Raw genomic sequence first — 27,906 nt, forward strand, 5'->3', positions numbered from 1 at the left:
TTAATTTACTTAATCTTCCTAATAATGCTATGATACAGGTGGCATTATTGTCTTTCTTGAAAAGATAAGGAAACATAACAACAAAGGAATACAATCATTTTTCTTCATCAAAATTAAAGATGTTTGTGTGTCAAAAGATGTTTGTTCTATCAAGAGAGTGAAAAGACAACTCACAAAAGGGGAGAAAATATCTGCAAAGCATATATCTGACAAAGGATTAATATTCAGAATATGTAAACTACAATTTAACAACAAAAAAATAAACAACCCAATTGAAAAATAGACAAAGGACTTGAAGAGACATTTCTCCAAAGAAGACATTCAAATGACCTCATCTTTCTTGATCTTTTAGCAGCATTTGATACGATAATCACTGCCTCTTATAAAATACTTCATTCAGCACCACTTCTATGATCATGATGGCCCCCTTTCAGTCTCCTTTGCAGGTTCCTCCTTATCTCCTGATTTCCAACTTTAGATTCCTCAAGGATCTCTGTGTTCTGACTCCGTCCTCTAACCTATGTTCATAACTTTAGCTAACACCCCAAATGCTGACATCTCCCAGTCTGGATCTTTCTTCTAAACTTAGCCTTATATAGCCAACTGCCTATTCAACATTTCCACCTAAAGATTATTAAGTATTTCACACTTAGCCTATCCAAACCAGCTCAGTTTCTACCCAAACCTCACTGGCTGCCCCATCTCAGTAAATGACAACTCTGTTCCTCTACTTGTTCAGGCCAAACACCTTAGAATCATCTAGACCTCTTCTTTCTTATACTGCACATTCATTATATCAGCACGTCCTGTTGGCTCCACCTTCAACTTATATCCAGAATTTGATCCCCTCTCACTGCCTTCACCACCACCACCACCCATCATCTCTCATGTAGATCATCTCAAGAGCCAACAGGTCTCCCTTACCTCCATCCCTGTTAGAGCACCACATGGAACAATGCTTTTTAAACTTAAAAACACTAAAAATCCAAGCCATGTCATGTCACTTCACTGCTTAAAAACCTCCAGTGCCTTCCTAACTCAGAGGAAAAGCCTTATTCATTACAAGGCCCTCCTTGACTGACCAGCCCCCATCTCACGGGGCTTCAGCCACACTTGCCTCTTTGCTTCTGTTCCTGCCTCAAGGCCCTTTCTTTCACTTGCTGTTTTTACAATGCTCTTCTACTTGTGGGGCCAGTTCCTTCACTCCCTTCACACCTGACCACCTTATGTGAAAAAGCTCCCTGCATCCTCCACACCCCTCTTATTTGGCTTCATTTTCTGTACAGCTGACCCACTTAATGTATTGTCTGACTCTCCACCTTAGTGGTCAGTGAGGGCAGCAGCTTTGTTTTGCTCACTGCTGTCTTCAGCACTGAGAACAGTGCCTGGCATGCAGCATACACTCCTACTATATGGCCACTGTAGCTTTGGTTAGTTCGGGGGAAAAAGAAAAAAAAGAGGGGTCAGGGACAGCATACAACTTGGGGAGTTTTAGGGAATGTTGATTATGTGATAAAAATTCTTCAAAACATGGGTCCCAAGGGGAAAATATCAGGGATCTTTAGTTGGTAAAATGCTGAGAACCTCTGAATTGGGTTATTCCAGGTTTTGAAGCACAACGGAAACTCAACTCAACATGTTTTCAGTAAGAAGAAACTTTGAGTTTTGGTACTGAGTCTGGTCATACCCTGGCCTCTGGACATACAGACTTAAGGTTTTTTTCTAGTCTAACATTTCTCTGTATTTTGACCAAGTTATTTCGGCAAGAACAGAAGACTGCAGCCTTGTCTCATTTTCTCCAGGCCCCAGCTTTAACCTGAGAGGCAATGGCTTTTATATATATGAATGAATATAAGCCCAAAATAACAATGAAATTCTACACATTTATAACTTACAAGTTTCTTAAATTACACTTTTCCCCCTATTATACAAGTGTTTCATGTTTATCATGGTGAGAAAACTGGTTAAAAGTCACCCTTATGTCACTGTTTAAGGGATTATCACTGTCAAATTCTTCAGATTTTATAAAATATTCACATGTATACTAGATGTAATTGTCATATAACCTTGTCATTGGCTGTCATTACTTATGTATCATAGTTTAATATTCTAAGTTCAGGCAAGATAAGTGACTTCATGGCTAATAGCCAGACATGAGTGCTAAAGAATAAAGCCAAAGAATAATGCATTTCAGATCAGGGAACCATACCAAACTCCCCTTCAGCCAGCATTGGCTAGCGATGGTCCTAGATATGAAACTCACATGAGAGATTCTTTTGTTGCTGAAATGAAGATAAACCAGAAACCTTTTAATAGGACATCCCATCATGATGAAGATTATGCTATCTAAGGGGAAAGAAATAGCGTGTAATCAGAGAATTATTGTTCCTTTTGAATTATTATACTCCCATTAAGTACTTGTATTGCATTGCTTTAAAATATAAGGTATAATTAATTCTTAGCAGATTATGTTCTGTGCTGGAACCAGCTACACTATTTTTAAAACTGTTATCTCCCTCCCCTGCCACCAATTCTTGTCCTTTCTAATCTCTAGAAGTTGAGTAGTTCTCAAGATGCTCACCTGTGCCTAAATATAAACTCTCTTGCACCATGGAACAGTATGTAGATTTGGCTTTACATAGCAGAACTATCTCTTTATTAAGAAATAGACAATCTGAGAATTTTAATACTAGAGAGGATTTTAGAGGTCCAGTCCAATTCATAAATCACAATTGTTAGTTTTTTTTTCTTACAGAAGAAACTGTGACTCAATATGGATAAGTCATTTGCCTGAGATTTACAATAGTTCTGTCCATAATCCAGCTCTATTGACTTCCAAACACAGGGCTCTGTAGTTTATTCTCGAGGTTAGCTGTAAAATGAAATGTATCCACGGGTAACTTATCATAATGGTGAAGAACAGATGTTCGTGTCTTTCAAACTGGTTGGGATACTGGTTCTGCCACTTCATGTGTATGACTTTGAGAAAACTACTAAGCCTGTATATCTTCAAATAATATATTCAGGTTCTAGAAACATGTCTGATACCTAATATTACTTTGTATATAAAAATAAACATTTTTTCATAGGGACACATTTAAGATCTTCCTTCAGTAAACAAGACTAATTTCCATATGACCAGATTCTGAAAATGTTTTATTAATTTTTACAGATGTACATCCAGGGGAAATTACTATTTGCCAACTTTATTTTCAATGGTTATAGCACATCTGCTAAGGACCTTCAAAAGCAAATTATGAAAACAAGGAGTGATTATCATATGGGATATTTCCTACCCAATGACTTCAGAATCCGGTAGAGTGACTATATACATCTTATCTCACACTTTTATTTAGTAAATCCCAGACAAGGGCCAAATTTCAAGAACTGCCTTTACAAATATTTATTCCTTGCTTCAGATCTTTTCTGTGAAGAGGTAGCTTATTTATTTAAAAGTTCAGTTCAAGGAAAGCCACTTTCTCTTTAACCAGCATTCAGTCTGCAGAACCACTGTGCAGTTACCATAAATGTTTCCAAGACTGCAGCTAAGCTTAGAGAGGTTACAACCAATCATTCATTCATTTACACAGGACAAGTATGATCCCTTGGACGTTAACTCTCTTCTTAGTTCGGTATGTCTTTTCTGTCAGGGAGGTCATGTAAGTCAACAAATATAACATGATTAGAATGTATCCAATGGCAAAGTCAGTGAGAGGTGAAAACAGACCTTTTAAATTTAATTTGCTGTTTTCACTGATAAATTATCATGTGAAGCACTTGAATGACCAAACAAACAAAACTTAAGACTAATGAGTCCATGGCTTTCCAGATAACTGCTGTCTCTTTTGGGTATATTAACAAATTCTGGAAAAAAAAAATAGAAAAATAGAGACAGAGGAAGAGAAAAACAAGTTTTATATTTTGGCTAATTCATGTTGCAAACACTAGAATAAGGAATGAAATATAAACTACTGATTTTTATTGGATACTTCTTAAGCTTAGAAGGAACAATAATAATACAGACACATAAAAACCTACTGTTGGGTTTTTGTAAAATCTTTTAAAACAGTTGACAAAAATTCAATATGGTAAAATACATAGAGTTATCAAAGAAAGTACTGTGTTAAAAAAGGTTGTACTCTTAAGTCTTCAGGTAGGTTTGGAAAGGTACAGTTTTACTATATAAAACATAAGTAGTTAAAAAGTAAAAATTAAAACACCTTTGAAAGAATACTCTCAAATGATATTTTTTATAGCTTACACTCTAAAAGCATCTAAGGTAAAGGCAGACTTTAGAAACTTATATGTAAAGAAGCCTGAACTCTGGAGCACAGTACAGCAATTTCTGTTTTCAGTGTTCATATATAACAATGTGGAAAGAGAGTACAAAGCCCCCCCCCCCCCCCCCCCCGGTATGAGAGTACTTATTGTACATAAATGTAAACTGGGCTCATGCATTTCAGGCTGTGCCAAGAAATAGTTAACTGTGTTCACAGATTAGTACTTATACAAGATTACTGATGATAGGTTTTTCATGTTTGGGTGAACACAAAATTTCATAAATTCTGGAAGAAACTGAATATAATTAAATTCTTTATTGTTCATTAGGGAAAAATGAGAAGAATTGAGGCATAAATTAAGAGTGAATTTATAAGACAATAAAAGCATTTGAATCATTTGGCTTTAAAAGGAACCAAAATCCAAAATCATTATATCCAAAGTCCACTATTTTATTAAAAAACAATATAAAACACACATAGTAACATGTACAGTGTTTTGATTTATGCAAATAGGAAAACACTGAGAGAGAAGGATAAACATAGTAAAATTTAAAAGGCAAAAATAAAAGAATCCATGGGCTGAAGCATCTATGTAATGAATGTAGCACAGAACTAACCCCAGGGTTGGGTTCTTCAGAATGACCCTCAGTAGGCTCACATTCCTATTTTAAAGGATACCCCATTGATAACACCAGTTTTTCTGGTGTGACAAGGCTTGGAGGAACAGCAGTTTGGGGCTCCTTTCACATGTATAGTCCTTGATTAATCTGCAGTTATTTCAAACATGGTCTAAATCTATTGAAATGCCAGTATTACCAAAAGTATACATTTTCATCGTGTTACTGGATTTGGGGTCTTTTCAATGCCTTTTCAGAAATCTTGCACTCCAAATTAAACAGAAACATGTATGTGACTATAACAATGTCACAGTTATGATGTGAGACCATGTCATGAATCAACTAGATCAGAATATTTAAAAAATCCAGAGCAGTAGAGAACAAAAATAAAGAAACTTGCTAAAAGCCTTACTGTGCAAAACACTGTTGTAAAATGTGAGGTATCCATCTATTTCCACTCTATCATCCTAGCTTGTTCTCATCAACCATAGCAGATTCTAAAACGTAGCCTACAGTGAGGCTTACAAGGGACAGTGAGTACAAATAATGCGAAGGGTCTTCCCAGATCTGAACCTCAAAAAGCAAGCTGAAAGCAATGTGGTGGATTCAGTCACAGATTAAAAGAAAAAGGCATTCATTTCCAGAAACGAGTTTAAAATCACGTAGCATTGCAGCCAAAAGGCAAAGACTAATACCTTTCAGAAACTATGAAAAGTTAAATAAGACTGAAAATAAAACTGTTGAGGAGAGTCTTTGAGAAAAATAAAAATAGAAATAATTAATTTGGGATAGAATTTGTTTTGGTGGCTAAGTTGTTTAACCTAAAAAATAGAGATCTGATAATTAAAGTTATAAGAACAATTCTCATTGGCAATTAATAACTGTATTACATACCATATTTCTATTGTGATAAATTACTATAATGTCAAAGTCCAATTAGACTTTATCTTGTTATTCACTGTCGGCCTTCTATTTTAATAGGATTAAGCAACCAATTCTTGTGAAAATGTAGTGACACATACCAAAAAAAGTGAGTCTTGGTGAACGCAGGATGTCTCATCAGCCTCAGGTTATCTTCAGTCTTCATACTCTTGATGTTCCAGGAATGATGCGCGAGTTTAGGTTGGTTCTAGGATAGGCCCAGGGGCCTGGTTTGATCTGGGATCCCTGGGACCATACCTAGAACAAACCCAAACAAAACCAAACTCCTTGGAACCACTTTCAGCTCAGGTGGACTTCTGGACTTTTCCCTCATATGGACCTCCAGGGCTGTACCAGGACCATAAGCCAGTCTTTAAGGGACGAGAGTAACATTTTGTACTTTGCCATATGTAAGCACTGTGCCTGAGTAAGCATTCTTTAAGTCATAGTATGAACAGAAGGTACAGGTTGGTGAAATTAAAGTGCAGAAAATACTTAATTTAGAAATGAAGCTAATTTAAGGATTTACTTGAGGGGAAAAAGAATATATAATTCCTTAGAATATTATAAAAGAATAAACTTGTAAAAGACATGTGTTAGTTTAAAAGAATATGTTCAATGGTAAAATAAACTTGTTTGAAGGTAGCTGACTTTCAGGAAATGCTACAAAAGTGAAAAATGTCAAGTCCAAAATAGTAAAATTATCTCTTATTTGAGAAACTCTTATAGAAGAGAGGAAAAATATATTTCTACAACAATCTCTCATAGAATATATGCATTTTTTAAAAGACTATATTCAAAAGTATACACAACTTAAATACTGTCCTTTTGCAATAACATGTTTGATATGTGCCAAAAGAAATTCAGTAAATAGGGATAAACAAGCTAAATTAATTGCTGACAGGTTAAAATACATTTAAATTTCTATTGCATTAAAAAAAATACCACACGTATTTAAACTTATCACACATTTTAGGATATCCATAAAATTAACTCCTCATTCATATTAAACTTATGTATATGTCAATTATGAAATCAGTTCATCCTTTTTTTGGTTTACAGCAATTACAGTAAGTAGATCACTTTCCTCTCACAACTGTACTCAAAGATAATTTTTCTCCTTGTACCACCAACCCAAGTGTAGCTTCATGCCTATTCTGTAATGGCAGTCTCAACTCAAGAAACTAGTTTGGATCATCTATTTTTTAATGAATATTGTATCATAATTTCCTTCCAGTGGCATGAATGCCTGAAAGCTAACTATGAAGTACAGCCATAAAATAAATAGACTAATTTTCTGATTACCCTGTATGTGATGGCAGGATGAGTCAACAACATACAGTTACTAAAACAGTCAGCCTGCTGGTAAAACTAAGTTGTTAAGTGCTAATTCCAGACAGATCTCTCTTTCTAGACAGATTTGAATTTTACTTGCAAACATTGTAACATGCAAATTTAACGTTTATTTTTCACTCGAGAGAGAAAAATTATCATGCCTGATTAATTAACATATTAAATTATAATTTAAACATGCAAAATATAGAATGACAGTGGGAATTCAGTCATTCAAATATCTATCAATATCATTAGGTCCAACACTGTAACTTCCGGCAAACTTTTAACATACATTTAATTGAATAAAGACACTGTCTTAAAAACATGCATAATTAAAGAATAAATTCATTGTGTGTAATTGTCTAGAGTCTAAAAACCTTCTTACTTCTCAGTTCTCTATGGTATCAATAATGAAATTTTCCTTATTTTCCAAGGCTCAACCTATTTCATGTTTTGGTAATGAAGACACATTTCTCAAAACAAAACCAACATAAAAAAACCAACCCAGACAAAGAAATTCTTAGCAGCATGTGGTATCCAATTTAAATAGAAAGTACTACAGAAAATGCTAATTGGAGTAGACTGGTTCCAATCAAAACCGAAAAATTAGAGAATAGAAATATAGAGAAGGTTAAGTACGGAAACAAGATGGTTCCTTTTGTACACTAACAGCTCTTCTATTCTGAGAACAGATCTAATCTAGTAACTTCACTGAGGTAGTGAGTAATAGATGTCACAAAAATCCATGCACTTAAATATAATCTAGTTTTTCAGGTCTTCACTGAGTCAGTTTACTCCTACTTTATACATTATGCTAGCTGTCTTAGTCACCTGCTTTCCAAAACCGAAGCAGACTAGAAGAAGCATTATGAGGGTGGAGAAAGGCGATTGCTACAGGCACATTTAAGCAAGCGGTACTATAAATCAGAGGAATCAAAACTATTAGAAAAGAAAGACACAAAACAATGGAGCTATTTAGTAAAGGGGCATGTAGCTCTCAGTGCCTCATTTGCCTACCAAAGCAAAACCATTGTTAATGATGATCATTTTGACATAAAAAATTTTTAATGTACCTCATATATCATTTAAGAAGACAGCAATACATATTAAGTTTTAAAAAGATTTCCTTCAGAATTTATTTCAAAAATTTTTAATGCTTAGGTTTAAGCACTGTAGAAAACTGGGATATCTAGAATGACTCATTCCCCAAATATTCAGTTAGCCAGTTCTTATTAAGTTGGCCAAGCATATTTAGTTCTAGAATATAAATCTTGGTGTACATAGTTGAAGTCCATTTATAGTACTCTAAGTTTTAAGTCTGTGTACTATACTAGAACATTTAACAAGAACAAAATATTTAACATTTTCCTAAAATATACAGAATGATTTATACAAAGATGATAGTCAAATTTTCAATTTTCTTTTATAGCTCAATTCATTAATGGAGAGTCCTAGAAACATCAACATATAAAACTTGAATTAATACTTTTAAGTATATGGCAATCACATATTTAACCAAGTATTTTTAGGAATTCTCAGTAAAGAACTAAGAGGCAAACAAAAGTATGCTAAGCAGCCCAACAAGTACCACAAAGTCCATGCATTTTACTGACAGAAAAGCCCCTTAGCCTTCGTTCAGTCTACTTACTCTTATTTTAGACACAATTCTAGCAAGCTTGGCAATCTGGTTTCTCAGTCCACAGCAGATTAGAAGCAGCAAATTAGGAGCCTAGTGCAGGAGGCAGGCACACAAGACAGCAGCAAACAGTGACAGCTGATTACAAGGGAAGATAGAAAAACTGAAAAACAGACACAACTCAAAAAGCATAGCAATGCAGGGTCAGGCAGTAAAAGGGCATTGTATATCTTAGTAGTTCCCATGATAGGATCTGATGTTCATAAAGATGACGAAGAGAAAGTGGAGAAATAGAAAGTACACTTTAGAAAAGCTCCTACTAAACTGTTGCAGAAATTAATGATTAAATGGATTTACCTCAGTTAACAGAAAAATTAACTAATGCAAGTTAGTCACCTGTCAATGATGACATAAGTGAATTGTTACTGTACTTAGGGCATTTTTTTCTCCATATTTTCTCTTTTAAGATATTTGTAGCTTGATTTTCTAATTCTAAGTGTCAATTACATAGATATGTTCTTATAAATAGAACTGGAAGAATAAATCAGTCTTTATGCTTTGTCTAGTTGTCATGAATGAATGGCATGTCTACTTCAGTTCAAATAACTAGTTGGCTAAGCTATACCACAGTCTTATGGTTCTTGTTTTGTTTGGATATAGAAACAATATACTATGATTAAACCAAATCAGTTGAGCTCTTCTTCCTATATGATTTATAGGAAATCCTAGTAACTTATCAAAATATATTGTATTTTACATTACTGATGGTGTGTAAAAGTCAGTCACCAGCGTGAAATGACCTCTAGGGTTCCTTCTGATTAATTCCATTGACTTATCATTTTGTGAAATGTATCAGAACTTGATTCTTTTTATGCTTTAACATTAAAAGCTTTACCACTTTTATTATGTAAATCAGAATATTACTTTTTATTTTTCAAGAAAATGAGTTTTAAATTTTTGACCTATTTTACTAACATATTTACTAACTGGTTACTAACATAACCAGATCTTGTTTTTCAGCCTCAAAAGTTTTATTTCCTTTTTAACTATTTCTGAGAAGTCAGAAATCACAAACATCATTTAGCAATTCAGAGAATTTGTTTTTTGCTGGGAACCCTGTGACATTATTACATCAACTATACGCACAGCTTTTAAATGACAGGTCTGGGATTTAAACTCAGGTCTATTCTTCTGTATTAAACCGTTAAAGTCTTAAAATTCCTTAGTAATTTGCTTTAAACTTGTTTTTCCCAACCTGCTTGTCTCCAGTAACTTCCGAAATCCAACTTGAGTCAATGCATTAGAGTTCCTAGTGAGATATATTCAGATGCTGTAAGTACAATTAGCTTTAATAAGGATTTAACTTATGAAGTCAGATAATACAGACAACTTGTGAAAACAAGCAGCCAAGTGCAAATTAAAAACCAACAGGAGTCTGACCCTAGATAGACAAGATATGTAGAATTTTAATGAGAGCTGGAAAAAAAAAAGGATTTAAAATAGATATAACTGTAACCAGATCATTTAGTGCCATGATTTTCCAAATGTAGGCAAAGGGCAAAAATTCTGTCTTTAAGAGTGACCTAAATAAATAGCCCCTTCCATGCATTCTTCCATTAAGTATACTAGGTTTAAAATAAACTATGGAAATGTTCATATTAAAAGCTGTCAGGATATTACTCTTAATAGGAATTATACTGTCAAAATACTCTCGTAAAATTTGAAAGCACAATTACAAGTTTTCCCCATAAAATATTTTTGCTAGAGGGCTTCTTTTGGATGTAGGGTGGCAGCTATTAAAATTAGTCAAAAGCCTGATAAGACAAAAGTAGAATATTCTCAGAAAAGTAACAAGAATACCTATTTATATTACATTGATTTACTTGTTTTATTTCCGAAAGTATTCATGGCAAGAATAAAGTCCTGGACAGAGGTTCTTAGATTTTACCAGGCATAAACATCACTTAGGTCTTTTCCCAAAATGAACAACTAAGAATGATTAGGAGTATGGCCACAAATCTGTATTTTAAAAATATTATCTCCAAATTATTCTAATGTAGGTGGCCCCATGGAGGGGGCAGACAGAGAAACACTGACTTTTAGATTATTATAAAAGAAAATTAGGAATTTTCACATGGAAGATAATATTTTATCATGGAAATATTTTAAAAGATGACAAATTATAAAAACTACATTTAAAACAGAACATTCAATTAAAGTTCCAACCTCCTTATATCATGATTTAGAGTAAGTAGAATTTCTATAAAGCTAAGTAATAACTAGAGAATAAAACAGATCAGACAGGGGAAGGTAAAGCTCAAGTGGTACAGTGCATGCTTACTAGCATGCACAAGGTCCTGGGTTCAATTCAATTTTTTCTGTTACTAAAAATAAATAAATAAATAAACCTAATAACCCCTCCTCAAAAAAAGCAGATCAAACTGGAAAAATAGAAATTGATTAAAATTAGTCTTTCAAAATTAAAAAGTTATCACCCTAGAGAGCATTGAATAAAACTGATATAATATTATGAAGGTATTTCCCCAAACTGGTGTGATAAAAATAATATAAAAAAGATCAGAATGACTAAACTCTAATAATTCTTCTTCTGTAAAGTTATAGATTAAGAGGAAAATTACCAAGTTTTTCCATAATTCTTCTAAATTAAAAGAAAAAAGGAGTTGGTAAACTAAGCAATTTAAAACAAAAGTATACTCTAAGCATTATTATTTAAGAATCTAATAGTCAGGTACAACACAAGATTTCTTTCTTGAAATTTAGCTAACTATTTCTCAGTGGTAAACTAGGCCCACCCTAAGATACTGCTCCTAAGAGCTTCATTATGGGTAAGTCCCAGAATTTCTGGCAACCGGCAGAATCACTTGTAGCACAAGGATCTCCACTATTCATATAAAGCGGAACCAAGTTTTTCCTCAGGACAAAAAATAAATTTCCTTAGATTATTAAAAAACAAAATCCCCTATGGAATACAAAAATTTACTCACTTGAAGTGCTAAGTTACAGGAATTCCAATATGTTTCTTAACACCAAAGACATACTAGATTCATCATGTAATTTCCTTTGTCAGACAGCAGCATAAATTGAGTTTTTCCTACATTTTCCCTAAATAATGTCTATAAACTATGTCAGTGCATAGGAGCTACAGGTTTTAAAAAAACAATATACTCCTGAAAATATCACTCTTTGAAAATATTATCACAACACAAAACAGAGGAGACTGAACATTTTGGAAAGCAACCCCTTTAAAGAGGTAGTCTGTAAATAAAGTATTAAGGAGACAAGGATGCTTTCCAGGAGGCCAACAGGAATTTGCCAGAATCTTATTAAGGTGGAGAGGGGGTACATCCTCAGGCTAGAAATCAGCAGCATCAGTGACTTGCTTGTGTTAATGGCACCCATAATCTCTATACAAACTGATAAAAGGAATTCTCTGCAAAGTTGGAGGTGAGGCCTTGGACTAAAGGGATCCCACTCTGACATCATCTCTTTTAGTTGCAACAAGAATAGAAAAAGATAAATACAAAAAATTGAAAGGGTAATTCCTTAAAAGGTACAGCATTTCTTTTTTTAGACATCATGAGGAAATCTTAAAATTAACTACTGAATATACATAGGAACAAGAAAACATAAGATGTTATAACTCAAGTACTTTTGAAACTACTTTTTAGTTCCAAACCCCAGTACACATCAATTGCATGAATTCAATTCGTTTTTTTATTCAGAATGTGTATCTCTGTGTTAAGACTGGTATAAACAAAAATGAAATACAAACAACTTGTTATTAATGTAATAGCTGCAGTTATTAACTGCGAGAATACAGTAAAAAGGAGTCTTACTAAATGTTAATGTTCTTGCAACAGAATTATCCCAGTCATTTTATGATAGCAAATTCTGGCAAGAAATGATAAATTCATTTGTTATTAAAGGTACTTAAAGAATTTCCAGAATGATCAGTTGTGCTGCAAATAAAACAGCAGTTTATTCAAAAGAGCCCTCACCTTTCTCCTATCTTCCTAAAAGATCTGCCATTTATAGGTAACTGCTATTTTTGGATCAGATGTTCAAACCTGGGTTCTTCCTGTAAATTCACATCTTAACTTTACATATACTAAACTTACACTCATTTTCCCTTTCCAGTGGAATATCTAGTCTTGAAGCTAAAATACTTTCATAAAAAGAATAATTTAAAATCCTTCATGTAAATCTTGGTTCTTACTTTTCTTCTATCTCATTTTTATTTCCTTGCATTATTTGTTCTTCCTCCTCATCACCAAAAGTCTGTTCCTGCATGGTGGTAAAGGAGAGGGATCTAGCAGCCACTTCTGCAGCGAGGCCAGCAGTGAAGGTAAAATCCGGCGACAGGTGTAGCTGTGCCAGCCTCTGCTTGATGGAGGGCTGTGATGAGTCCCTGGGGGTTGGGTGGGCAGGGGCCAGGCCACCTACATCTGCCTGCTGAGATTCATCTTCGCCCTCAAATTGGTAATACATTCTTTCTTCAGCTCCTTGGAGGAAGACTTCATTTGTAGAACTGTCTTTATTTTTACCTTCTAGAGGGTTTTCACATAGATACTCAGTCCTACTACTTATTTCATTGTCAGTTGTGGAGGGTTTACTATTTTCCTCTTCAGCATCATTTTTACCAACTTTCCCCATATCTGAATCCACTGATGGTTCTGAATTACTTATGGGTTCCACTGGGTCTACAGGAGACAAGGATTTCAACACAGCTTCAAAGGAAAAAAAAAAAAAAAGAAAGGAAAAGAAAAGAAAAATAATAACTAAAAACCCAGGATTGATTTAAACTTTAATTTAAACTCCCAGTAGCTTTTTTTCTTATTAAGAACAGTAAGTAAATAAAAGCTGAATAAACTTTCTAGTAAAATCAATGTAAATTTATAAAACCAGAAAACATTATGAGATAAAATGCTTGAGTAATGAAATGAGATGGGGTTTTGATGAATATTTTAAGACACCTCATATAGTTTCTTATTCAAAATACTAAAGCACTGGTTCTCAAGGTGTGGTCCTTGAATCAACAGCATTAGTGCATCACCGAGGAATTCGGAAAAACGCAAATTCTTGAGCTCCACCTCGGACCTACCGAATTAGAAATTGAGAGGGGACTGGTTATGTTTCCCAAGCCCTCCACCGGATTCTGATACACACTAAAGTTTGAGAACCACTGTGTTAAAGAATAAGCAGCATGGTTTTCACTGATAATGTGTCAGATAAAAGGTCTAAGAATAATCCAGATAATAATCCTATCGTCAACACATATATATTTACAATTTAAAACAGCATGGAAAAAAAAAAATGCAACATACAATTCAACTCACTTGCCAATCACCTAACAAGACCCTGATGACAGTAAAGCCATAACTTCTACACATTTTGTAATGCCACAGAAAAATATAAAATAAATAAAACCTGCATTCCAGGTCAACTATGGTACAAAGCGCAATACATAAATTTTACATCCATACGGCAGAAGTTGTCCTTTCAAGGAAAATGAAGTTTTATTTAGCCCCTCTTGATGTTAGTAGGCAGTGGGTTGCTTGCTAGGCAGTCTCTCCTCCCAGTATGAGGGGTTAGTACAATACAATATGTTATGAAGCATGACGGAAGAAAAAAAAAAGTGCGTCTTGAAGATCTGGCGTTTATTTAAAAAATAATTTTGTAAAATGTGTCCATTTCCAAGAAACAGATCCCTAAGCTGCAGTAACTCCACTAGAGAAGCAGCAACAACAGAAAAAAATGGCCACAGCAGGTTCCAGTGTAGAATTTCCCTCTCTAATTCCATTCGGACTTTACCCCTGTAGGCAGAGATGAAAACAACTCTGGAAGATGTACTGAAATTTTTCATGGGAAAAGCATTTTATGGTATCATCAGGTTTTTAATTATTTTCACAAACTAAATCAGCATTATTGTCCTTTCAAATGTAAACTACCAAAAGCATATACCTGAAAAAGAAACACGTTTCTCTTATCGTTATATCTTTGCCTATACTGTAAGAGGATAATTTTAAAGCTATATGAAGAAAATACTAAATAAAAAAGGATACAAGTTTATACACAATGCTATTTTCAGACTTCATGTACAGTGTTAGTCTATAAATCTGCTAATTCTTAAAGAATGCAACATATATTTGACGTTGATAGATATTCTTGATTACTGTTAATTAAACGGGGTCACATAATCCAGAAAATGCATTACCTGACTAGTGCATTAACACTGTGCTAGAATATAAACCTCCAGGAGCGTGGGGATTTCTTGATCTATGTGCTAGGGATAAAGCAGTAAACAGTATCTTAAATATCTACTTGTTGAATGAACACTTTGCTGAATGGATAGTGTGGGCCATAATAAAGCACCAATTTAAGAAGACTGTAATTTAATTACAAAAACAACAAAAAATTGATAGCATAGAAAACAATGCCTAAAACATAATACTCTTAATCTCTGATTTACGTAGGCCCCATATATGAATAAGCAGGTTGCAGGAACTCTATTTTTACTGCTGCTTCTGGGAAGTTCCTCATCTACTATATGCTTTGCTGCTCAAGATTTCCTTTTATTCCACTACAGTGCCCCTCTGGTGAGAGGGTCTGTAGTGCAGGAGAGGTGGCAGGACTCATGGAGGAAAGACTGGTGGAGAGGACAGCTTGGTGGAGAAGACAGAATTCTTGGTAAAGGGATCGCCATGAATGTTTTTCATTAATAAAAACAGCAAGTTTGTGGAACCATTGTCTAATTAGATAGATATAAATAGAGGAAAATATCTATATTAGACATAGTGGGAAATATAATTGGATATGATGGACATGATGGAGAGGCTTGAAACCAAGAAAAGTTTAGATTTAATACAATAAGAAAGGGGGAACCACTGTAGGTTTTTAAGATAGAGAGGTATTATCAATGTGCTGTTTGAAAAAAATCTGGAAGTTAGCTTGCAAGGATAGAAGCTATCCTAGAAGCTTGTAAGGTATTTTCTAAGAACAGCTTAGAAGAAAAAAGTATTGAAAATGCAAGTCAGCTAAGAGGCTATTATAATATATATAGCATAATCTTTTGAGGACTTGGGCTACAAAGGGTGCCACTGGGAAGAAGGAATACAAGAAATGTACATATGGACAAAGGAAGATGGTAGGACTCCTAAGAGAAGAAAAGAGAACCATGAGGAACTTTCCAGAGTATAGGTAATCTATATAATTCTAGTGAAAAAGAGAAAGGAAAAAGAAGTTGATTTTAAGGCTCCACATAGATACATACTCTAAAATGGAAGGGAAATTCCACTCCACCTTCTTAGAAATCCATAGGAATTAATTCCTAAACTGGGAATTAGCCTGTTTGATATTGTCAAGCTTTCCCTCTTTCCCTCCCCTGCCTCCCATGAAGTTCAACGAAAGAAAAGAAGGGTGGGAAATATAAAGGAGTTTAAGGCTAATCTTTGGTCGTACCAAACACCCAACTTTGTCCAAATCCAGGCATGGAGACAGCATGTACAAAAGCACCTCATTTCCCCTTCTACTAGAGTGCTCAAATAAATTTAATAACCTAATGATACAGCTGAGGGCCTAGATCTCAATTCACTTGTTTTAATAGTGAACAGTTATTAATTCTGTGTTTTATTAAAGTAATTATAATATCAACATAAAGAGAACAGAGTTTAGAATCTCAAATTCACTAAATTTGAACACTCTAATTTATTCAACTCACTACTCATTCCAAAACAAATTCAGTAAAAAAAAATCAAATAACTGATGAAAAAAGTATGATTTCATATTCCCAATTTGATTATATATCTACTCTTTCATTGATCAAATTGATTTTGTGTCTAGAAGAAAAATACTATACTTACTGATGAATCCCTAAAATTAAAACCGTAAGAATTCTACAGCTGAAATAAGATTCACAGTTCAACAGAAAAGAATCCCTTACATTCAAATAACCTTTTACTCTGAAGTCAGTGCTTACCGTGATCACTAAATAGAAGTTGCTTCCACTTCTGCCTTTCTGCCTCTGATGCTTTAAATCCCAGCACAGATTTTAGTTCTTGGAGTACCCTCTTGGATTCTTCATGCTCACGCTTCTGTCTCTCTCTGTCTTCTTGAGACAAGTAATAAAAATCATCCTTTCTGAAATCACTGTCCATATCTATATCATCTACATAAGCTTCTAATTCCTGAAAATAAATAAAAGAAAACACAATGTACTTCAAGCAGACAATTTTCTAGTAGCACTCATTTCAATCTCCAAGACTGAAAAATGAGGATTCTTGCCACAGGTCATTAAAGCACAGTTGGGCAAACAAAGCAAACATAGATAAAACTGAAATCTAAAAGAACTTACTTGATACTAAAAAGGGTTGTGGATAAGAAAGTTTAACAACTTCAATCATTATCATTCTACTCTGACACCATTAGCTCTGTCAAAACCAACCAAAATTAGCAGGGCTGGTGGTTTAGGGAGGTGGCCAGGTATGTTAGCTTTCTTTGGTAGACATTTGTAGTTCTTTCTGACTTCTCAGGAAGTTTAGACACTATTTCTAGGATTGGGGAACACCTCATCTTATGGTTCTCCTTATCTCTAAGGCAGAGAGTAGGATCCTTGCTTACTCAGGTTTCTCTGCAGTTACGGTTCAGGAAAATGACCTGAGATCCTCTAATCAGGTGAACCTGGATCAGATCTGATTCAGAAGTTTGTTGTAAAAGAAATAAGTGTCTTGAGGAATCCACTATAGCAAGGATGGTAGCAGATGAAGTTTCCAGAGGTAGAGGTTCTAAAAAGAGTTTTGTCTGTACCCAGTGACTTAGCAGTAATGTTGCTATTGGAACAGTTCTTTTGAGTGATTTTGGTTGTTCACCCCAGCCTGCTTCAAGCCCGATTACCTGGCCCTCTGAAATATTCTGTCAGTTATACCTAATGTTTTTAAACAAATTTCTTGTTTGTTAAACTTAATAGGATTGGTCTCCCTTTACAATTAAGAATACTGAGTAGACAATATAACCCAAAGAAAAGAAGTTTTCCTCAGAATAAACAATTTGTTGTCAACATCTGATGAAATCATTTTAAAAAAGTGTTTCTTAAAGTGAGGTATAACATACATACATGCAGCTAAATGCACAAATCTTAAGTGTACAGTATTTTTACATATGTACACATACTGGTAACCATCACTCTGATCAAGATTAAAAACATTTCCAGCATCCCAGAAGTTACCTTTGCCAATGCACTAATTTTTAATGTGCTTAATCACTTTTGAGTATCTAAGAAACAGACAAATAGATATAAAGAACCAAAAAATTGGCTGGTAGATTCAATGGGTTCAAACTCAAGGCACTAAAAACTGATCTGATATAAATTCAATGCATTATACTGTGATTTCGTAGCTCATTAAAAATACAAATTCAACAACTTATTCAACAATTATCCACGTCACTTACAGAAAAAGATAGGTAAGCTTTGTACATGAAACTCTTCAGGAGAAAAAAAGCAATTTTCACCCTTACCTGCTCCTCAGGGATTGGATCTTTATCTGCAATGTGTAGAGTAGGCTGCATCAAAGGTACCACAGTACAGTGTTGGTTTTCACATGCCATTTCAGGTTTGCCTTAAAAAAAGAATAGGCCACATAGAAATGAGTGAACATTTATTAAAATTAACAAGGGAGAGGGTATAGCTCAAGTAGTAGAGCAATGCTTAGCATGCATGAGGTCCTGGGTTCAATTCCCATACCTCCTCTTAAAAAAAATAAATTAAGTAGAACCTAATTTACCCCCCCACAAAAAAATTAAAATTAACAAGAGTAACATCAGTAGATTTATAATTTAAATTATATCAAACTCTTCGGGGAAAAACTGTTTTTCCCCTCCTTCTTCACCTTACCATAGTATCTGGCACACAATGGATACTCTATATATTTGCTGTGAATAGTCAACTTTGTTTAAGGCACAGAAACAGTCTCAAGACAGACCATCACTCTTCCCTACAAAAAATAGACTTCAATCTTGCACTTCACTTACACTATTTTTATTCTCAGAAGTTAGAATCAGAAATGAGTTTCGTAAGTAAATAGCTTGAAAAGATCACCCAAGTGAGCCTAACTTTATTTAAAATTGGTGTTTGGCATCTAATATTGTAGCTACTCAGTCTCATATCCAGCTTTCTACCTTTTATCATTATCTCTGTACTTTACAGAAGTCAAGTTTAAGCCTCTCAACTTTTACCTTTCAAGAGTAATGATAGATAAATGGTTGGGACCAGAGTTTGGGGAGACTCTCAGCTGGTATGGGCTGGTGTGGTCAAAACAAGCTAGGCTGGGATGGGAAGAAGGTGTGAATCAGCAGAAATGTGACTTAGGAGACAGCCCGTAGGGTCAGGCGATTGGTTACATATAAAGGACTGAGTAAATAAGCAAGTATATTGAAGATAAAGAGAGCCAAGCTTCTCAAAATCACAAGAGGGGAGGAACAAATATAGAAAGAGGGAAGGCCAGAATAAACTATGTGGTATTGGAATAGAACTGGAAGTATTGGTATGAACAAGCTTATGACATATATGGACAGATAGATAGAGAAATAGATATAGAAGTGTGTATGTGTATACATGCAGATATATTTCACAGCTCTGTACACTGAAAAGTGGTAAAAGTTATAACATCCCAGTGGCTATAAGCATACCTAGCACCCAGATCTTGGTTTCTTGGTTATTTTCTATTAAAAGGAATGAGGGCTTCTTGGAGATAATGCTGATGTTAGGGCTAGAGGCAAGAAAAGTATGAGACAAAGTAAAGAAGTGCTCAAAGAATGATGGTGACATGAACCACCTTGAATGTGCTCCCTCTGGTTAAACCCTGGACAACTTGAGCAACAATATAATAATAATAAATTATGATCTATTAAATGAAACAAGCATCCATACATCCATACTGATATAAAGAAGTAAATGAGTGGGAAAAGGGGATGCTTAACCTTACAACAGAGTGTCAGCTAGTAAGTGTAAAAGGAAAATGGAATTAGAAAATTACCATTGCCAGCAGGGAGGGTATAGCTCAGTGGCAGAGTGCATGCTTAGCATGCAGGAGATCCTGGGTTCAATCCCCACCCCGTACCTCCATTACAAAATAATTGAATAGATAAATAAACCTGATTACCTCCCTGCCAAAAATTAAAAATATTTTAAATAAATAAAAAGAAAATTACCATGAGCAACCATCGCAGTAATACCCAATTCAAGCAAGAACTATCAATGAATGCTAAAATTAGTGGTTGAAAAAATATTAAGCTAATTTATTTTATTTTATTCATTTTGTTATACAATCTTATGAGTTTAGACAAATTCGACCCATATAACCACCACTACCACCACAACCATGATATAGAACAGTTCCATCACCTCAAAATATTTACTTATGTGGCCTCTTTATACCCTATTCCTCCCTCCATATCAAACTCCTAGTAATGATTGATATGTTTTCTGTTCTTACTAAATTTTATCATTTTGAGAATGTCATATAAATGGAATCAGTATGTAGTGATTTGAGTTTGGTCTCTCTTGATTAGCATAGTGCATCATCCATCTTATTGATGTATCAGTAGTTCATTTCTTTTTTATTTCTGAGTAGTATTCCATTGTATTGGATGGATGTAATGGTTTATCTACTTATCAGCTGAAGAACTCTAGGGCTGTTTCCTGATTTTGATGGTTATACTGAACGTCTGTTTTTCAAAAATGCAAACAGAAGTATTTAGGGGTAAAGGGTTTCATGTCTGCATCTTACTCTCAAATGGTTCAGAATAATACCACAAAATTTTTATATACAGATACACAGAGAGATAAGGCAAATGTGGTAGAATGTCAACAACTAGGGGATCTGGATGAAGGGTACTTAGAATTATTCTTGTGATATTCCTATAAATTTGAAATAACTTTAAAAAAAAGAGATACATCTAACTAAAGCACTTGATTCTTAAAAAATTCAAATGAACACTTTTATTTCAAGTTGTGTACCCAAAGATACTATGAGCATTTTAGTGAGAAAAGTTTGTGAATATTTGTATCTTAATTCATATCATTATTACCTATGAGCGAAAGCCACATGTACAGAGGATAATCAAGAAATGGTTCTTGCCCTGCCCAATGATTTGGAAACAAATTTAGTAATAAGGTTTAAGTGATTGACTAACATTCAACACCTCAGAGGGAGGGGTGAATGGGATGCATATTTAACACCCAGTCTTTAAGTGTTTCTATTTATAGAAAATGTACTCAAAAGCTCTAAAGTCATATCAAAAAGTTTAATATGCATAAATATCTGCACACATTAACAATCCATAGCAAATTTATCCTTTAGGGGAAAAATTATTCACCATTTACATTTGAGATATAAAGGAAATCTACTGGTAATATTAGTAAATCGCATGTTAACATTTTCTTTGAAAAAAGTTAAGACATTAAACAGAGTATTGCAGATTTAGCTATAAACACAACAATGACTAACTGGATGATAAAGTGTTAATCACCTTAGGCAGCAATAGAGTTTCTATACGTAAATCTAGTTAACCTCATCATAAAGTTCCAAGGGATAAACATTGTACAGACTTATAGCACAAGCTTAAAAATTAATATGCCAAACATTCACAATGAAATTAGTAAAAATAAGTATAAAATCTGGGTCCAAAGAAAAGCAGTTTTGCAGAAAATTTCAAGACTGCTTTTTTACCTAGCAGTACAAGACACTCCAATGTTACTATTAAATAACGACACAATACATTTTAGACCCTTAATAACAAATATGCAGTGCCACCTAATGTAGCATTTGTATAGTATTTTTGAATGAATGAAGTATTTTATCTTAAAAGCAAAATTAAATTTCTGGTCCTTGACTATCAAACCCATTATTACTCTAACTGGAAAAGAGTTTCTGGAAGTTCTAACAAAGGAATAATACTATTAAAATCTATTCATTTATTTAAGTTTTTTAAAAAGGAGCACTATAGTCGGGGGAAGTACATAATTTGGGGAACTTTCTAATCATGTTCATTTTTCATTTACAAAAATAAGGGCCAAAACAAAAAACAAAACAAAACAAAACCCCAAAAAACAAACAAACAAAAATCCAGCCAAGACTTTATATTCAGTGTCATATTGTATATGTAAGTTCAATTTTTTTTTCTTTTAGTAAACTAAGGAATTTTGTCAAGTCATTTTCATCACGAAGACATGAAGTACACCTAATAAAATCCTACCAGAGTGGAATAAACATATCTAGTAAGTGTATGCAAAAGAAATCTCTCATAGGTACCTTTTTTATCTGTATTTCCTCGTAGCAATTTGTCCACTTGAGAAATGGCCTCTTCCCAGCAATTGTTGCTTGCTTGAACATGGGGCTGAATCAACTTTAACTTCTGTTCTAAGATTTGATAAGCTTCTAATACTAGTTCCTGTGTTTCCTTAGTACAGACAAGCTTTTCAAGTTCATCTTCAAGAATTATTACCCTGAGTAATAAAGAAAAACAGAAACAGATCTCTAAAATATGAAATAAAATGTATAATTCATGAGACTTATTTAAGGAATAATTTTATATCATAAAAAAAGGTTCTGGACATGGAAGGTGGTGACAGTTGCATGACACTGTATATGTACTTAATGCCACTTAACTGTATACTTAAAAATAGCTAAATGGTAAATGTTATGTTTTATATATATTTCACCACAACTTAAAAAAACTTATAAAAAGAGTATAATATATTTATTCAACAAATATTTCTTGTATATATACCAGGCATTTTACAAACTGAAAGGATAAATCAAACCCATCTCCAACTTATAAGAAACTTATACCAAATCAGGGAAGTTATACACACACATATATAAATGTGATACAATATAATAAAAAGTTAAAACTAACATTTTATTTCCATTTTACAGGTGAGAAATTAGGTCTAGAGAGTTGAAGAAAGTTGCCCAGGTCATACAGCTGGTGAGCTATAAAGCTGGGCTGAATCTAGGCACAAAATGACAGAGAAATAAAGATAAGGTTATAAGAATTCAGAAGAGGAAGTTACTACCAGCTATGTGTAGAGACAGGGGACAGCTAAGGAAGAGTTACTTTTGAGATATATTGAAGGATGGATAAACTCTGCCCACGTACAAAAGATAAGGAAGGTCATTCTAGATGGTACGTGGGAAAAAGCATTTATGCAGTTTGGCTGGACTGAAGGAAAGGAGTGAGCAATAAAGACAGAAAGCAGACCGCAGTCAGATTATGGCAAACTCTTTCCAAAGAATGGTTTATACAGATTTTAGACTAAGCTGCTACACTCCAAAACCAGTGAAGATTTCCAGTTAAGTAAGAAAGCAAATAAACGCCTCAGAAACATGAACTGGCAGTGAGCACTCTGGAGGCTGGGAGAACGTTAAAGGGTTAATGCCCTCGTGTAGGCAAGGGAGACTGGGCATAGCGAAGGGGACAAGGGAGAGGGAAGAGTGAAATGCCAAACAAGTTTTTAGAGAACACTTTTATTATCTGTGTGTGGCAGTGCTAAAGAGCAAATCAGCTATGATGGTTTGTGACTGATTTATTCTCTACTGAAAATATTTTGAAAGGTGACATATATAGCATATATGGAATATTTCATTTTTAAACAGGAAACATACTTCCCAAGATCATCCACAATCCCTGACCAAGGTACAAAGCCCTTCTTTGTCATTTTCCCATCCACTGTGACTCCTTCTGAGTCATCTTCCCTAGTGCTAATAATGCATTCCATCATGCCCTGTATATTTCTGGGTCTATTGCCAAACATTAATTCTTTATAGACCCTGGCTTTGCCTAACACAACCGTTTCACTGAAATCCTGTTTTCCCCTCATGATGATCCCACTTTTGCCACCCACTCAAGTAGAGATTGCCTTATCTCCCAAATTCCCTGTGGGAGACAGGAATTTGCTTTCTTAGAACAGCAGCAAATGAACACAGAAACGTCCTAGCCTCAGTTTCTTATTTTTCCCCTATGTCCTAACCTTTACATCAACCTTATAACCTATCTCAGACCTTGAACTGGTGGATAAAAACTTATCTTCCTAAAATGTCTTTCTGACTTTAATTTCCTCTCCTTGTACATCACATCCTTCTTCACTCCAGTAAACTAGCCTCTTGATTTCCGAGATGTCAAGTCCTTTTCACCCACTTTCTTATCTTACAAAATCAAGTGTTGCCTCCCCCTTCCACTTCTTGCCTGGTATCCAAGGTCAAGTATATCAACTACAATCTTCTCAACTCATTAAATTTTGATGACCTTGCCCTGATTACAACACAACGTAAACCCAATCATTAATTTGATCCAGTCCTATACTATGAGTATCTGTTACAGAAAAATTTCACTGGAATGACTAGACCCTACATTTTACTAAGGCAGAGTACCAACAATACCATGCAAAGTACAAAATCAACAAATATAAACTATGGGCCCTACGTTTTACTATTCAGTTGAGGCCAAAAGAAAATGTTCTGTGCCCAGAAAAATGTCCAAACCTGCTTTAATTTATTCAGAAAAATAGCAATATATTACTCTTTAACTATATATAACAATACTTATAATTTACTGTTCCAGTGCCAGTAAATGCTTCTCTTAGATTGTAGGTTCCAGTTTAAGAGCCCTACTTAAAAGAGTTAAAACAAGCTTGCACTTTGTATACTTCTCCATTTCAGCTCTCAGAATGAACAACATGTTTTTGTCTCACATTTCTAGGTTTTCTGTTGAAATCAGGAAAAGTAAAAACTATAAATGACCCTCCACCCCCATTACAGTCCTTATAATCACTATTTGTCTGCTACATTTGTAGCTATACACCATCCTTCGAGCTCCAAGTCTCAATTTTGCTGCTTCTTTTTAGCTAGGACACAAGCCAACAACTGCAATGGCACAAGGATGAAGCCTGCTAATCACAGGGACATTTCCTTACATGACTTCTAAACTTACTCATTCAGTAATGCTTTCAGATGGAGCTGCAGGCTGCGTACTGCTGTGTGAACATTATTCAGTTCTCTTGACTTCTGTTGAGTTTTGGATAAACGCTGGGGTCCTGACTGGTGCTGAGTTTCAAAGTACCGATAGAACTCATAGCTGCGCTTAAGCTCTTCCAAGCAGGCAGAATGAGCATGAGGTAGACCTTGAGTCACATCAGATAAAATACGATGAGGCAAAAGTGCTGGAGTAAGTAAGGGCCCAGGAGGTGAATTAGCCGTAGAAAGTAATAGGGCTAACCGTCTGAAGAACTCTGAACTCTGTGCCACCCAGAGTTGGAATAAAACCTAAAAAAAGAAGAAAGAAAGAAAGGAAGAAAGGACTAGATCAATAAAAAATTCAACACAAACTACAGATTTGTTTATCTTAACTTCTGGTTTAAATTTTTCACTTTATCCTACATAACGAATATAGCTGAGCTTGAACTAACCTAAGGCTAATGAAGAATATAACATCAAATAATGTAGTCATGGCTCATGGGAACTTCTGATCCCAATATAGCAGCTAATGCCAGTATATAATATAGTACAGTTCTACCCTAAAAGGGGAGTGTTGATAGAATGAGACATCTATTAGAAGTTAATGCTCCTTGATGAATTATTTTAAAAATTTATGAAAAGGAGAAAAAGAGACAGTGGGAATGATGGACCTATTTAAGTCCACAGAAATGAGTCATTGATGAATCCACAGTTTGGGGCTCAAAATTACACCATGATTTTGGCCTAGGAAATAGCTAAGAAATAGCATAAAAATCAGTCCCACAGTGATCATACTCAGGAATGTCTGTCATGAGGATCTACAACACCCATTCTCGAAAGATACACCATGACTCCAGACAGCAAAGGATTTCTCCAGTCCTATGCAAGAGGACATCAAACAAACAAGTGAACGAGGAAACAATCTAGCATGAACAAGAGTTAGCAAACAACAAAAAGAGGATTGAACCACTTTGGATAATATAGATTCTAATTTTTTATAACCATGAAAATGGACATTATTTAAACTTTTATTAAATGAATTTTAAAATTATGCAAATAATAAATTAAGATAATTTAATGTAAAGCTATTTTACTATTAACTCATTTTTTAAATGAGCAAGGCCAAAATTCCAAATCACTAAAGATACACTACCTAGGAATTCCTAAATATAAATACAAGCTTATCTCACAAGTCTTCTTATTTAACCGTCAGATTTTGTTACTACAACGATTTTTATTCCTTTATTTGTTCATTCAGCAAATATTTCCTGAGCACCTACGATGTGCCACGCAGTATTCTGGGTACTAATATAGCAGAGAGTAAAACTGAAAAATATCCCTGTGCTGATGGAGCTTATATTCAAGTAGGGGGCAATAGATAATAACAAGTAGAAGATAATTTTTTGGCTGATGGGGTATGGGGAAAACATAGCAGGAAAGGGGAATAGCAAATGTGTGTTTGTGGTGTACACGTGGGATAGGGATAGGGAGTGTGAAGCGGAGGGAAAGAGGGGTGGCCAGGAGGGTCTCTAAAAAAAGTGCCATCTGAAGGAATTGAGCCACCATGAGAGAAGGGAGTTCCGGAGAGCAGGAGGTTCAAGCGCACAGTCCTGTGGTAGGAGTGTACTTGGCACACCTGAGGAATACCAGGGTCCGTGTGGCTGGGGCATAGTCAACGAGCGGGAGCAGGATAAGAGATGAAGTCAATGAAGTAACCCTGGTTTTTACTCTAAGAGAAGTGGGGAGCCACTGAAGGGTTCTAAGCAGAAGAGTTATAACATCTGAGTTGTGCTTTAACAGGATCATTATGGTTGCTGTGTTGAGAGATAGGGAGGTGAGTAAGTTAGGAGGTTACTGCAGTAAGTTGAGAGTTAATAAGGTAGCTCATACCACAGTGGTTAGGGGTAAGAGGTAAGCAGAGGTCAGACTCTGGATATATTGTGAAAACAGAACTGACAGAATCTCTTGACAGTTTGTTTATGAGGGTAAGTGTTAACAAGGATCATTCCAGAGTTTTGGGCCACAGCAACTTAAAAAACAAAGTTGGCATAGGTTACTGCCATTTTAAGAAAGACTAAGTTATTACCTAATCACTACCAAATTATCCAATTAAACCAATTCAGAAATATATGTTTGTTTGTTTTTTTTCTGTTTGCTCTTTGAATAAAGGAGGCTGCTCTAGATGAGAAGATAACCATAGTTTAATGGGCAATTAGGAAATTTCGATTTAAATCATTTTCATAAAATGTAGATTTATTTTTTAAAGCAGGAAATATACTAATTTATAATAGTAATAATTTAAAAACTAGTTAAAATTTTACACAAAGAATAAGAGCTCTGTACTAAATATTTTACACATGTCTCCTCAGGATGCAATTAGGAAGTTGCTTTCCTTTCCAAAGATGCTGCACTTGCTATTACTGCTAAGCTTTCCTGAGGGAAGATATGTAAACAATTAAAAAATATATATTTTCTTTATAGGATATAATGAAGATTACAAAGGAAAACAAAAGGCCCTGATTTATGTATAAACCATCTTTCACTACATTTTAAAAAAACCTTTAATTAGTCTTGTTCTTTTGAGAAAGAATTTTCTTTTAAAATTTAACTTACCAAAAAAATAAAATAAAATTTAACTTACAAAATCCATTTTAAAATTCTTTATCTGGGTATAATGGCAACTGTACAAGGTGGCACTACACAGTTTTTGAATACTACTGGGGTTTTCAGCAGTTTATAAACTCTATAAATCTCAAGGCTTCTTTTAGAGTCCAATATTCTTGGTAACACTACAACAGAATCCAGTTTGGTTATAGACTAGTTATATGTTAAAATAAAGCAAAATTAAAATACTAAAGTTTGTCTGATTTTCAAAATAACATAGTGAGCAAAAAGGATCCAGCTACAACCAGCATCACTGCTGGTGGGGTGGGGAGATAACAAGTGAACAAGTCACACATTTGGGAATAGGTCATATTCGATGCAATTTAAAAAATCAACTAGCATTTATTAATCACTCACTCTGTCTCAGGCATTGCACTGGCAAATGTTTAATTCTTTAGTGATAAGCAAGATTATCCATCTTTATG

At 34.6% G+C, this 27,906-nt stretch overlaps 1 protein-coding gene across 6 annotated transcripts in view; it reads right to left on the minus strand.

Annotated features, from left to right (window-relative positions):
• Window positions 1-3,957: 3,957 nt before the first annotated feature.
• VEZT (vezatin, adherens junctions transmembrane protein) overlaps window positions 3,958-27,906 on the minus strand; it is a 63,053-nt gene continuing 39,104 nt past the window's right edge. For 4 of the 6 annotated variants that reach the window (XM_010962744.3, XM_010962743.3, XM_045522423.2 and 1 more), the window contains exons 8-12: window positions 24,795-25,126; window positions 22,115-22,308; window positions 18,321-18,421; window positions 16,786-16,993; window positions 12,502-13,537 (exon numbers count right to left, since the gene is read on the minus strand). In XM_010962744.3, coding sequence (XP_010961046.1) covers window positions 13,023-13,537; window positions 16,786-16,993; window positions 18,321-18,421; window positions 22,115-22,308; window positions 24,795-25,126 — 1,350 coding nt within the window. In that variant the 3' untranslated portion in view covers window positions 12,502-13,022. Of the gene's footprint in view, window positions 6,077-12,501; window positions 13,538-13,569; window positions 14,624-16,785; window positions 16,994-18,320; window positions 18,422-22,114; window positions 22,309-24,794; window positions 25,127-27,906 lie in introns of those variants that run through there. The other 2 variants (XM_010962747.3, XM_045522424.2) reach the window with 2 other exon arrangements.

This window comes from Camelus bactrianus, chromosome 12 (assembly GCF_048773025.1).
Source record: "Camelus bactrianus isolate YW-2024 breed Bactrian camel chromosome 12, ASM4877302v1, whole genome shotgun sequence".
Classification (NCBI taxonomy): domain Eukaryota; kingdom Metazoa; phylum Chordata; class Mammalia; order Artiodactyla; family Camelidae; genus Camelus; species Camelus bactrianus.